This window comes from Podarcis muralis, chromosome 4 (assembly GCF_964188315.1).
Source record: "Podarcis muralis chromosome 4, rPodMur119.hap1.1, whole genome shotgun sequence".
Taxonomy (NCBI): Eukaryota; Metazoa; Chordata; class Lepidosauria; order Squamata; family Lacertidae; genus Podarcis; species Podarcis muralis.
Genome location: NC_135658.1, coordinates 79,659,704 through 79,674,406, shown reverse-complemented (window position 1 = coordinate 79,674,406; position 14,703 = coordinate 79,659,704). Strand labels below are relative to the sequence as shown.

The window sequence follows — 14,703 nt, the reverse complement described above, 5'->3', positions numbered from 1 at the left end:
TTTTTTTGGGGGGGGGGCGCGAAATTGGCTGGCGTATTGCTTCCCTCCCTGCTCACCCCGGAATAAGCCACCTAGACACGTGGCTGACAAGGAAGGCTAACTGCAGTATGAATTGGACACAAGTTACCATATAGCACTTGTTAAGTTGTGGGTGAATATATCAGACGACACAGCGATTCTTCAAACAGCTCTTGTTTATTCACAGGCCAGAACAGAACTGAACTGAAGGGTTCAGCCAGCCTGCTTATATAGAGCTCCACTAGAATGCAACAGTAACCATTTTCTGTAACTATCCAATCACTGAACTTCACTTTCAATCCCTTATTTGCATATGTGGACCCGAGTGAAAACAATCTACAGTATCCCCCTGCTGGCCCAGGTTGAGAACTTCAGTACATAACAGCACTCTTGCAGCCAGGCAAGCTCACTGGAAGACACTTTTGCCCACACATCCCCTCAAACCACCTTCAGGCAAGAACTCAGCTCTTGACAAAAACTTTTATTTTGTTTCAGAGACAGAGAGACGGATATATTCAGAGTAGAAGTGTCGTGTAAAGTGTTATGTTGATATAGTGTGTGTCTACACACATATGCATGCATACAACTCTCCATTTACACAGCACAGTCCTCACCATTGTGATAGGAATTTTGATCACAGGAAGACCGACCAGGAACCATTTTGATTCCTAAACTGAGCAAATGTTTTCTCTGCAAGGTCAAGGTGGCAAACCTTCCCATTGTCTTTTCCCTCACAAATCCTGTCTTAAAGGCACATTTAAGATATGAATAGGGTGTGAGCCTGTGACCTGGCCCAGGAAGTATTTATCATTACAAAAGACTGGCCAGGCTCCCCAGGAAATCAAATCAAGTAACCTGCCAGACAGGAGATAAACAATGACAGGAGAAAAACAACGTTCAAATTTGTTTTAGACCGCCTTTTTTGTGATGTAGGTGTGATGTATCTGAGGGGTGGTCTTAGGTTACACCCCTTCTGTGATGTGTGTATGATGTTTCTTGGGGTGGTCTTGATCTACAGGGTGGGAATTTCAAAAGTCTTGGCCTTGCACGCCATTGTTCTGGGTTCCTCCTCCTTTCCTGCGGGTGAGGGGAGCACCCTGTTGCAACAGATCAATAAAGCTCAAGCTTACTAGCTGCTTTGCTTCTCAATATTCTCTGGTTGGCCTCTGTTATTTTCTCCTACCAATAGGGAACCTATGTAAGGACTCTATATGGGCTCTTGGATACCCCATAAGGGAAAAGGGCAATTTTTGTTTACAACACCATGTTTACTCAGAAGAAAGCTCTGTAGAATTCAGTTAGGCAGGGCTGCTGCTACATCTTCGGAACCGAGGCTTTGTGAGCTAAAAGAGAAGCAGCTGCCCCGACGGAAAGCGGGAGGGAGCCTAGAATAACGGGAAAGCAAGAAGCAGAAGCAAGACCGAGATGTTATTCAGGTCTGCTGAGAAGTACGCGCGGCTGAGTCCAGCGGGGCTTACTCCCGGGGGCGGGGAGCAGGTACCAGGACTGCAGCCGCCTAAGCCTGACTCCATCCTGCAAAAGGAGAAACAACAGGGAGGGAAGAGCCGACGAGCCGAGCACAGGGCTACTTCCGTTTTCCCACCCGCTCAGGTCCCTTTTTTTGCTCAGTGCAGCGCATCCTCCTCCTCCTCCTCCTCCTCCTCCTCCTTTTCCCCCACCGGCAACAAAGGAGCCCCGAGTACCCCGCTCCCCTTCTTGCCCGGAATAGCGGTGGGCTGGAAGGAGTGGGCGGCACTCGGCTTGCATGCAGGCGAGTCCGGCGAAGCTGAGGAGGTGAGGGGCGCTGCCGGTGCTGCTACCGCTTTCCCGCTCGCGCCAACTCCACGCGGCGGTCCCGGGCTGCCCCGGAGAAAGGAGGCAGGTCCTCCCCGTGCCGTGGGCTGGAGAGGAACTTGTGGGGGAAGGAGGGCGCAGAAAAGAGGAAGACTGGTAGGCGAGGAGGGAGCACCTGGCCGGGGAGCGTCGCAGCCCTCAGAAAAAGCAGCAGCAGCAGCAGCATCCCGGCCCCGGAGGTGAGCGCGAGTCATGTGCTTTGTGTGTTTGTTTGGGTTCAGGCGGCTCCTCCTCGTCGAGGGGTAGCCGCGGGGTGGGTGGGGGGAATGATTTGAATCCCGGCTGCTCCCGCCTTTACCAGCTCTCCTACTCAGTGCACGTTAGTTTGGGGTGGGTGGGTGCTGTGTTTGTTTCCTCGCCCTCCTTTGCTGGGAAAGAAAGGTGAGGGGAGGTTAGCTGCAAAGCGGCGCTTCCCGCGCCCTCACGCCCCGCCGGTTCCTTTGTGAGTTTGGAGAGAAACCTCGGACTCCCAGTTTTGCTTCCAGAGCACCGGCAAGGGCCGTAGCCCTGGGGTAAGAGAGGGCTTTGCCTTGCATGCAAAAGGGGCCGGGTTAAATCCCCTCAGGCTCTGTCTTTCTGCAGGCCTGGGGGAAACTCCTGCCTTGAAACCCCTAGATTGCTCCTTCAGAGACGATATTGGTCTGGCGTGGTATATGGCGACTTGCTATGCACCTCTTCCACCCGCTTGCTCGTAAGTCCCACTAAGTTCAAAAGGGACTTCCCTACCTTAGCAACTGTGAAAAGACTGCTTCCTGAAAGCAACAGTGAGTTGTCCACCTGTAATGTCCATTGTTGTGTATTGGAGGGAATTAGACCAGGTGTGTCTTGCCATGTCATGGATGTTGGTGCTGCCGTGAGAAAAGATGCACTTGCTGAAATTCCTTTTGCTGACACAGCAGCTGAAAGGCACAAGGACAGACACCTTGGACTCTGTTGTGTGTTGCCCTTCACATTTATTTATTTATTAGACATATCCCACACTTCATCATAAGATCTCAGGACGGTTCGCAAAATATGTTTTTTTTAATCAACTATAATGTCCCAGCTGCAAGTGGGAATATGAGAATTTATTTTAACAAGTTTATATAACTATGTTAGAAACTGAGCTAGGAGCTAAATGGCATCTTAAACCTAGGTTACGGGCGCAACGACGAAATGTCTAGGCGAGCTTTTTTTATAACAAGAATACAGAGCTGAAAATGAATGAACTGCAGCTAAAATATTATGTTCATTTTTCACATGGTCTAGTCCTTCCCCTGCCCACCCCCTTAATATCCTTAGGAGGGTCTTTCCCCCAGTCTTCAGAGAGTAGCTAGAAATGGGGAGGCAGAAAAAGCTCCTTTCCTTCCACTCTGAAGGTTTAATCTGAAATCTTAGGCACAGTACTGCACTCAGAAACTGCTCATGCTAATGAAATTCCCTGTTGCAAAATGCGCCTAGAACAATGGGAGTTTCGAACACTGTTATTATATACTGCTTAGTCATCAGCATGAATAAGCTATTTACATGAAACAGACATTAAAATTGCCAGGAAAATCAGATGTTAAAAAAACTTAGGGAACCTTAAAAAAATCAAAATAGAAATGAAATTAGTAGTTTCAAAAATGCACATTATAAAATAAAATTACATATTAAAATACACATCAAGTTTCCTGCTTGGCAGGGGGTTGGACTCGATGGCCCTTGTGGTCTATTCCAACTCTATGATTCTATGATCAGATATACATGTCTGAGTAGGCCTAATTAGAGGTGCATGCTTCAGTTATTGCAAATTGGTATAAATTTGCGGTGGTGGGTGTCCATTGGAACTGGGAATATGTAAGGTAGAGAAGCCAAGAACAGGTCTTGGGTTCTTCCTAAAAAATGTTCAGCAACTTTCAGGGTGTTCTGGTTTTTACTTTTTGAGATATGGCAACCCTAAACCAGAGCCAACAAATTCTACTTATATCCCGTGCTTGCCTGCTGAATTTTACAAAGACAGCAAAAAAACGAAGGAAGAGTAGGTTGCCACATGCAGTTCCAACCTCTGGACTGCTTGTAAGCAATAAGTCAAGCATGGGGGGGGGGGGCTGGTTCAGGCTAGACTGAGAGGGATGGTGGGACAGTGTGCCATTTTCTCCCTAATGGGCCAACCTCCACTAGTATATGTACAGTGTAATATTGTGCATATCTATCCAGCAGTTAAGTTCCATTGACTTTCATGAGACTTAACTCTCAGTTTGGTGGTATGGTTGCAGCTATGGATGGGATCAGTTAACATAGTGAAAGGATAGATAGTGTGGTTTGTTTTTGTTTTTAGGTGCATAAATTGCAGTTAATGAACAAATGGCAATCTGGGAAGCAGTAGAATGGGATGGAGCGTGTACAGCCATTGCCGCATAAAAAGCCCTGCAATACCTGTCAGCCAGGTATAAGTTGTATACAGCACCTACCTGGATGGGATTCTTGGGCAGCCCTCTTGCCGCTGAAGCACCTTGTTTCAGGATCCTCTAATGGCAGTAGCATTGCCTCTTTTGTGCTTTTTTCTGGATCCTTGCCCTCCCCAGTAACATGGGTTAGATATTAGCATCACAGCCAAAAAATATATAATAATCTATGGATAATGAAAAAGCCCAATCCTATGTTATGTTGCAAGTTAAGTTCCACTGTATTTAACAGAGTTTACTCCCAGATAAGGTATACTTACTTGCGAGTAAATTCCATTAAGCACAACGGTGCATACAATACAACCCCATTAAATGGAAGCTATTGTTGAATTGATTATCTTGGTCTTGTGTTAAAAAAATGTACATTATATTTCAAGAAAGAGTCTATATTTTTCCTTTTTTCATAGAAGTAAATATTATAAAGAGATGGCAACCAGTAGGGTGAAGAGATAACATGTAATAATAATCTCTTTCAGGTTAATTGTTCCCTTTTTTCCTGTGTGGTTGGGAAAAAATGCCATGTCTCAATGTAATTCGCAATTACATTTTGCTTGGAGTTGCTGAGCTACTGAAGTTCTCTTGAATTGTTCCACTGGAAATTATATACACTTTTCCATGTGTTTTCCAAATATGTGACTTTTTAGCAAGGCGTACAATAATGCAGGCTGGGGGGAGGTATAAACTTTATATCTTGAAATATTAAAGTATATTTCATACACCTTGAAATTCATATCCATTTAAATTTTACAGAATTATGTGGTTTGGTTTGGTTTGGTTGGATTTGTGAAGCTTTTGTAGTTCCTCAGAACCCTTTGGACAACTCACAACATATAACATCAATACCCATAACCATAAAAATAACAGTATTTCAACAGCTAAAAATGAGACTCTCCAAACCTTAAAATAATCTGCAAGCAGCAAGCCAACAGCAGAATAGCCTTGTTCCATGTGTGCCCTCTGGAAGATTTTTTTTGTTTTATTTGTCAACTAGATGAATAAAGTATTCATAGTAAACAGCCTGCCAGACTTTCCTGGGGGGAGAGTTCTAGATGAGGGTGCTGCTACTGGCAATGCCCTTGGCTATATATGGCTTTTAGTTTGTCACCTGGTTAAAAATGGATGAAAACAGGGAATTTAATGCATTTTAAATGTCTTCTGTCTTGGGCAAAATTCATCTCTGCCGAGAATTTCTGCAATATGGGTATGTTATCGCTTTCTTGGTTTTGGAGCTGTTGCTTTTGAGACACCGGCTGCCAGAATGCTGAAAGACCCAGGATTTTTATCTTCTTCATACACATTTATTTATTTTAAAAAGCCTCCTGCCCTCAGCTTGATAAGTTTCTGAAAGGAAACCAAAAATAAAAAAGTACTCTGACTGGTAAATCATTATCCTATTTGTGTTTATTTAGAAGTAAGCCCTATTCAGTTCAGTAGGATTTACTCCCAGGGAAGTGGACATAGGATTGTAGCCTCTGTGACTTCTGGCCTGATAACTCTTCAGAAAATTGAACATTTAGGCTAATCATTGCCAGCTATCTCTATAATCCTGCCAGATTCAGCTTGTGAGAGGTGATTCGATGCTTCTCAATATGCCAGAAATCATTTTCTGAAAAGGAATGTTACATTATGAGATAATATATACAGCATTACAAAGGGCAAAATTATCAGCAGCTTGGTCTTTTGTCTAAGAACATTTGCACAAATTAAATATTTGTTAGGTCTACAGAATACGCAAAATCTGTATTCCAGTTTTTGAAACAGTCCTACAAAGTGGCCTCCATTTTAGAATTAGGTGATGTGTTGTACTTTACAACGTGCAGAAAACCCTGGGGACATGAGCGTGCTTGTGGAAGAAACTTTTTTTTTCTTTTTAAATTGTAGGAATTGAAGTAAGATACTTTCATGTCTAATTACTGGAGGTTTGTCCTGTGTAAAGAAAATGGAAGTTGCAGCTGTTTTTCAAAAGACAATCAGCCTAATGAAGGGAAAGAAGATATGGACCACCACATTGTGGTATCGGACATCATCCGGCTTGTGCAAGATAAGCAAAAGATGCTGGCAGTACAGCCAGGTAAGGCAATCTGTGCTACACCTTAGAAACACTTTGCAATAAAGCCAGTCTTCCTCTGTGTCATATATAAAGTCACAAAGAAAATGGGCAAAGCAGAGAATACATTTTTTAAAATGTTGCTAGGAAACTCAGTTCCTCTCCTCCCACATCTTTGACCCTGTGGCCTCTCGCACTCACCTCTATATTCCTGTTTCTCCTATTCATATAGAACCGGCACAGGAGAGGGGTGTTTATGACAGAAAAAAGTGTTAAGAGCAGGAAGGAGGTAATTTGTTAACAAATGTGTGATGCTGTGCCAGTAGCTTTTCAGTCTGCGTGTAATATGTGCTCTCTCACCTGTGTTCTCTCACTTCTGTGTCTCCAATCAGCACACCCATTTCCTGCTTCTGCAAAATGTAGGATAAACGAGTTCTATGTTTTGTGATAAACTTATCTTTAGATTAGCATTTGCATCTTTTCATTGCATCCTAGAACTTCAGAACTTGCTTTCAATATGGTTATTCAGCTAATGTTTGATACTTTGTAGCTAGGGTAATTAATTTGGTGTGCAGTAGACATGTTTCTGGAAAAATAGTGAGTCCCCCCCCCCCCAATTGTCTACCACTTTGCAGATGCTTCCTCCCCCCACCCCACCCCCGTTTATGCCATACACTGCAGCTAGCTACTTAGAGCAAAAGGGTTGTCTGGTTTATTCAATGTAAGCAGATTTTAGTTTCCTGAAATCCACCACGAACATTCTGATTGTGAGCAGACAATAATACTGTCCAGAAGCTCTAGGATGTTAATGTTGAATCAGACTCAAAACTGGAAGTATTGCACAAGGACACATTCCTTAGCCAGGTTAATAAAGTGTTGAAAACAACTGAATTAAAATATCCTGGGATATTTTGCACACACACACCTACTCCCCCCCCCCCCCGGCAAATGATAAGTGGCTAAATTTGAAAAAATGCTTTAGGAAAATCTGCTTAGTTATCTTGATTGCACAAACAGGCTTTTGAGTTTTCTGCAATTCCTGTACAGTTCAGAAATACTTGGTGGTGAAAATAGCTAGCAATGGATGGATACCATATACTGGAAGGACATTATGGGATTCTGGTGAATAAAGTCATCTACATTTTACGGTGTAAATTTGCAAGAGAAAAATCCATTTCCTGGTACCAAATGTTCAGGTGCTGAGTGAATGCACATGGGGGCCAGAGGGATCAGGTTCACATCCCAACCTAAAAACCCAAATGAAATAATAATTAAACCTTTGCTCCTTAGAAAGCCTCTGTAGGAAGCCTCTGTACTGAACACGGATATAAACATTTCTTTTTCATCACTGCAAATATTTAATTAGAAAAGGAATAATAATAATAATAATTAATAATTAATAATAAAAAATTATTTATACCCCGCCCATCTGGCTGGGTTTCCCCAGCCACTCTGGGCGGCTTCCAACAAAATATTAAAATACAATAGTCGGTTAGACATTAAAAGCTTCCCTAAACAGGGCTGCCTTCAGATGTCTTCTAAAAGTCTGGTAGTTTTTCTCTTTGACATCTGGTGGGAGGGCGTTGCACAGGGTGGGTGCCACTACCGAGAAGGCCCTCGCCTGGTTCCCTGTAACTTGGCTTCTCGCAGTGAGGGAACCGCCAGAAGGTCCTTGGCGCTGGATCTCAGTGTCCAGGCTGAACGATGGGGGGTGGAGACGCTCCTTCAGGTATACTGGACTGAGGCCATTTAGGGCTTTAAAGGAATGCCTTGCTAAAGGTACGAAAATAAGAAGATGTTTTGTGATTGGGAAACAGAACAGTTTAAAATTGATAATAGGATATTAAATGGGCATATGATGGAAATACACGAAGAAAAAATGAGAGCATATCAATCTGTAATAGCTGCAGTTAGGTGTCACAATATAACCATGGTTTATTTTGATGGGAAGGATCCTCAGGCTTGGGTGCAACCTCCCCTCCTCTGTGGCATGACCACAAGGAGGACTTTTGCTTCTGTTTTTGATTAGCTGCAGCTTGCCATTTCACCCATACCTGACAAACTGTGGTTAATCTTAAACTATTGCCAAACCATGGTTCTGAAGCTGCGTTGTTTCAATAAACCATAGTTCAGATTAACCACAGGTCAGGTTGTGTATAATGCTAAGTTGAAGTTATTAAAAAGGAAAGTAAAAGCTTCAGCTGCACTGAGGGGAAAATACAGAGGGGAGAATATGGTTTATCATGTCCAAACACAGCCAGTATGTGTGTCAGTTGTTCAGCTTGTTTTAAAAATGCAAATTGTCAGTTTATACATTTATGTAAATTTCATTTCACAGCTGCTATATTCACAGGCTCTAGAAATCTTGAACAATTATATTTATGAGTGGGGGGGTGGGGAGTGGAGACAGTCATCAGGCAAGCTGGGTTAAGATTGGGGGGAAGTTCCCCTGAGTTTGACATCCAGCAGAGCTTTCTTCAGCAGCACACTGCTAGAAATGGTAATTCTGCACTCCAGCAGGTGTTCTTTAATTATCTTGGAACAGATTCAACTTAGCTTATTATCAATATAGTAGTCATTTTAATAATGTGGAAATTCAAATGAGAAAGGAAATCACACACCCTGGCAGAAAGTCGTCTGTTATGCATTACACATTTTGCTAAATCCAGTTATTAAGTACAGGCTTCATTCATTAATCCCATACTGCCCCCTGAAAATCAGGAGTATATCACAGAATCTTAGAATTATAGGGTTGGAAGGGACACCGAGGGTCATCTAGTCCAACCCCCTGCAGGTGCAGAACTTGGATTTTCAATTTTTTGTGAACTAGTGATACATAAGTAGTAATGCTTCCCATTTAAGTTACCCAAGATACAGGTTTTTATTTCCTAAAATAATTAAATGGAAGGCAGCTTGGATGAAACTTGTAGCTTTCATCGCTTTTAGTTAATTGCTTTGACCACCACAACTTAATTTTACCCTTAAAGGGTGTACTTAAGTAAGTGGAAAGTTTTACTGCTACATTTTGTGCTGATAATTGAATCTTTAAGATAGACTGGCTCAACATAATAAATATGAAGTGAGGTATTAAAAAAATATTTTATGTTGTGTTTACTGCCAGCTTATATCAAGTTACGTGACTTTTTTTTTTTTTTTTTTTGGAACTGACAGTAATTTCCCTGAGGAGACTTGCTTTACTTGATACTACCTTGGAATTAACCTTGGCGTTATTTAGTATTAGATTAGCTAACCATACTTCAAAGGAGAACTCCGCAGTACTTTTTAAAATGGGGTTTTTAATCCACATTTATATGCTGCAGTACCAGTTAGCCCAGTATGCTAACAGGAGTATGCACACCATGGCTTAAATGATTGGGGGGGGGGATGAATTTGGACAATCGGAAGAAAGCTTTCCTCAGCCAGATGAATGTAGATCAAGAATGTGAAAATGTAGGTTTTTATTAACTTCAACACACACAGTTCAGGTATTTTTTGGAATTGACATTAATTGACCTGAGCAATCTTTACCTGGAGACACAAGTGGCTAGGAGTACCTATTTCCAGCTATGGCTCCTGTTGGGCAGGTATTACTTGGTTACTGTATTCTGTACTTTGCATTGCGTCTAGATTGCAACATACTCTACCTGGGGCTGCCCTTGAAAGCAATTCAGAAACTTCCAACTGGTCCAGAATGCAGCAGCTAGCTTGTGGTCTGTGGTTCCATTTAGAATTCACGCAACCCCTTTTTCTAAAACTGAAATGAACTGGCTGCAGTTCATTTCTGGATCCAGTTCAAGGCACTGACATTAGTGTTTAAAGCCTCAAATATCCGAGGCTTCCCTACAAACTCTCAAAGTGTTCAGATGAACAGAGGGACCTTTCTTGATAGTTCCACCTTTCTTGAAGTGCTGGAAATGTTGCCCTGGGAGAGGTTTTCCTCTGTGGCAGCCCCCAAATTGTGTATTTCCATCCCTGCAGAGGTGCATCTAGCGCTTCTGCTGTATGCAGAAGATACGCCTCTTTACTCCCCTTGGCCTTTGATACTTTCCTCTTCATTTTAAAAGCAAATTCAGTGGCTGAAATTGATAGCTTATCTCCCTCATCTGATTCCTGGTGAGAGGTCTCTGCACAGACATGCTTCAAAGGAATTAAAGCAGTGATGCTTTTATAGCCATTGATTAAAATGTCTGTTTTGTGTCTGAGGTAATTTGGCAGTTTCTGGGTTCTTCTTGGTTTTGTGGATTTATGTCACTGCAAGCCTTTTGTGGGGAGGGGAGATTTTCATTGGGGTTTGTCTGTGGCAATGGGGAGGCTAATCACCCTGCCTTTGTGGTTCTGATTTGGGTTGGCAGGCTCTTGAGTTACTGAGCTTTTTTGTGTAAAAAAAAACCAAAACAACTATTCAGAAAGGACTCGGCGGAAATGGATTGCTATTTTATGGCTTTGAAAGAAAAATAAATTGAACTTGGATACACAACAGAAACTGTTACACTGACATAATCAAAGGCCTACATGTGGGGTATTTTCAGATAATAAAATGAATAGAGCACAGAAGGTCTGGAAGGTGCATCCCCCCCCTTCTGTCAAAGGAATTGTTTTCTTTATTTTTATTTCCACATAGGCCTTAAAATCTATGTGGACAGAATGTTTCTTACCATAGGCCTTGAGGGCTAATTCTGTGTTTTCACCAATCGACATTGTTCCATGTATTTCCAGTTTATGTTTATAAAAACATAATGCAAAATCCTAATTCTTACAAACACCAGTAATACAGGCAACCCCTGATTCGTGCAGGGGCTGCGTTCTGGGTCAACACTCACAACAACAGAGCATACATAAATTCCCTCACACATGAAAGCCTCATATCAAGGGAATGTCTAGGCTAGCTGGAATCCTTCTCCCTGTCGTCAGGAAAATATGGAAGATTGTGTGGAGGAAGTTCCATGATTTGAGCCCCCACCCGCAGTCTTAAGTGGTACAGTCTAGACCAGGGTTTTCGAACTTGTGACCCTTCAAATTTTGTTGGACTCCAACTCCCATAATCCATGATGGCTAGAGCTGAAAGATGCTGAAGACGCAACAAGTTCTGAGGACTACTGGTTCCCCAACCCTGGTCTAGAACAGAAGGCTCAGCACACAATATCTGGTTTTGGTGAGAAGCAGCCCAAATCATCAACCATGGAAGGATTAAAACATATTGGTTGTGTACATTTTATCTCAATGGCTGTTTTAGAAATTGTGTGGCGGTTTTCTTAGTGTCGGCTAACCCACCAACACAGATGAGATGGTGAGATATTTGGTGTATGAACCCTTACTCCCCAGTAGGTGTTGCTGTTGAACCAATGTCGCAGGCTTGATGATGGAGACATGACTGGGAGTTTAAAACAGGAGGAAAAGGAGGACTTTAATTACCGGTACTTATAGGGGTTGGCAGTGTATATACCACCTAGGGGGAGACAGAAAGCCTGGTGAGCAAGTCCTTTCCCCTTTAAATCTCCCTCTTTCGCCATCTGAGCAACAGCCAAACGAAAAACATGCAACAAATCATATGACTTCTAAATGTAATACGTAAAATAGAATTGAGCCTTCAGCACTTTTGAACAAACTGGATGTTACTCCCCAAAGTGAAAGATGCCTGGTTATTAAAGTGTCCAGTAAATCTCTTTCGAGTGAATGAGGATTTCACTGTGTGAACTCCCTCCCCTGTGTTCTGTTTCCAAGGAAACCACTGCGCTGCAAAGGGACTGCATGAAGTTGAATCTGTCAGTTATGCTGCTTGTTGGTTATGTGACTGCAGTTTTGGGATTTAGTACTTGCACTTTTTCTTTTCCTGCTTTAGTCACGTGGTGGATGATACCTTCCTTAAACTTTATGAAGTAAATCTTTGTGGTGAAATAGGATTGCGCTTTTGAAGAAAGCTTCAGGAAAGGTTAGTCTGATTTCCTGGGGCAAGCGTTGGTTGAAAATACACACTCCTCTAATTCCCCCTTATAAATAATGGAAATTTAATGTTGTTGTTAGTATATAGAATCTGAGTTTGGAGAGTTATTGCATTTGCCTCTTAAAAGGGTTTTGATAGGTAACATCAAATGTTGTGATGGGATGGAGATTCGTGTTTGTTGTGATTTTTAGCTTCCACGTCAATGTTTCCTGAACTTGCAGTTGCTCCTTAAGATTCAGTCTAACCCTGTGTGAATGATAGCCAAGTTAAAGCTTTTGAAGAAGATTCATAGCATGGACTTTTTATTAGTAGTATTAAAAAATGCTGTGGAGAATCATTATTATTACAGCATGTGGCACTTTAAGGAGTGTTGTAATCCAACAAAAACACAAGTCCCTGCCTCAGGGGAGTGTTTGATCTGAAATCAACAGTGAAGAAAACAATGTCAGGGCAGAGAGAGTGAGAGAGAGAAAAGATAGCAAGGGATGGATGTGAACAGTTTCATGTAGTTGAAGTTGGTTACAGATGGGAGGGATTAATACATGTGTGTCTGTTTTAGTAATACTCTGTATGATGCTTTTGTCAGGAAAGAACTCAAAACTTATATTTATGTACTTACCTTTATTAAAGTAACTTTTATAATGTAATTGTAAAATATACCACAGTTCTAGTGGCAAAACGTGGAGATTCTCTTTGTTTCATTCATAAAAGGCAATTTTTAAGGCTTGGATTATCTACCCTTGCTTGTTTTCAGAGTAGGATCATGGCTTTAATTACCCTCTGCCCATTAAGACAGAGAGACAAGACAGCAGATACAGTGGTACATGCACTTCAGGTTACAGACTCCATTAACCCAGAAATATTGCTTCAGGTTAAGAACTTTGCTTCAGGATGAGAACAGAAATCGGGCTCTGGCGGTGCGGCGGCAGCAGGAGGCCCCATTAGCTAAAGTGGTGCTTCAGGTTAAGAACAGTTTCAGGTTAAGAACGGACCTCCGGAACGAATTAAGTACTTAACCCGAGGTACCACTGTAACTCCATTGTCAATTCCTTTCAAAGTCTTAAGCAAAGTCACCTACATAAGACTTAGAATAAGCATGCTCAGAGTTTGCCTGCCTAAGCTGTGCTGATCTAGACCTTGTAGGCCCCTGTATTCTGAACACGAATCTCACCTTCTCTTTGCATTGAATGAGGATGCAGAACAGCAAAACGGGCATAGGGATAGAATGTGCAGAATTCTCCCTTCCCATGGCCTCTCGCTCCAAGCATTCTTCTCCCAGGTGCGCACACTTCCAGTATGAGGGGGAAAGCACTTGTGGGAGGGCAGAAAGTGGCTGAAGGGAGAGAACCTTTAGGTGATAAGGGGAGCAGTCTATACTGTTTACATCCAATACTTCTGGTGTTTAAAATTGAGATACACACCCTTTTCTATGTGATGGGAGTAGAACTGGGTGATAACTGGTTTTCAACATCACAATAGTCTAGAACATTGTGATATACTGTGATACATCACAGTGCCTGATATGTCAGTATATCGCTATGTAGAGGCATTGGCTGGCTTCACAGTTTTTCCTGCATTGTGCCTGCTCTTGTGAATCCCTGCTCCCCTGCATGAGGCAGGGGACAGCTGAGCTGGGAAAGTTAACCGGGACTGCAGGAATCAAGAGAAGCATTGGCTGGCTTCACGGTTTTCCCAACATTGTGATTTTTGCATAGTACACATACACAAAATGGTGGGCAGTTATCCTATAGAAATAAAAGTACAGATCTGTTTATGCTCTTTTCGCATAAAACATCTTAAAGTGATTTAGCAATTTTTTAAAAACCCATCAGCAATAAAAAAAGAAGATATAAAACCATTTCAAGTCCAGTACAGATGCCAGTCTGGGATGTTGTTGTTTAGTCGTTTAGTCGTGTCTGACTCTTCGTGACTCCATGGACCAGAGCACGCCAGGCACTCCTGTCTTCCACTGCCTCTCGCAGTTTGGTCAAACTCATGCTGGTAGCTTCGAGAACACTATCCAACCATCTCGTCCTCTGTCGTCCCCTTCTCCTTGTGCCCTCCATCTTTCCCAACATCAGGGTCTTTTCCAGGGAGTCTTCTCTTCTCATGAGGTGAACAAAGTATTGGAGCCTCAGCTTCACGATCTGTCTGGGATAAAAATAGCCAATTAAATAAAGAGAGGTAATGACTAAAGGGAGACAGTTGGGTGGACACCCCATTACCCTTCACTAATATTAATGCTAAGGGGACTATAGGAATGACTTCTTGCATTTTTGCTTCTGTTGTGCGTTTGGGCAGAGCTACTGTATGGGATTATGAATGAATGCCTTTAAATTGAAAGCCCCTGTAAATGTAACTGTAGGTGTTTCAGTAGTAATCTTGCTTGGTTACAAGAGGAATTTCAGATGTGAACA

At 42.4% G+C, this 14,703-nt stretch overlaps 1 protein-coding gene across 5 annotated transcripts in view; it reads left to right on the top strand.

The window, feature by feature from the left end:
* Positions 1-1,692: 1,692 nt before the first annotated feature.
* The window catches only part of MCF2L (MCF.2 cell line derived transforming sequence like), a 129,770-nt gene continuing 116,759 nt past the window's right edge, over positions 1,693-14,703 (top strand). For 2 of the 5 annotated variants that reach the window (XM_028728096.2, XM_028728093.2), the window contains exons 1-2: positions 1,693-2,051; positions 6,180-6,369. In XM_028728096.2, coding sequence (XP_028583929.2) covers positions 6,201-6,369 — 169 coding nt within the window. In that variant the 5' untranslated portion in view covers positions 1,693-2,051; positions 6,180-6,200. Of the gene's footprint in view, positions 2,052-2,218; positions 2,385-6,179; positions 6,370-12,184; positions 12,275-14,703 lie in introns of those variants that run through there. The other 3 variants (XM_028728101.2, XM_028728094.2, XM_028728103.2) reach the window with 3 other exon arrangements.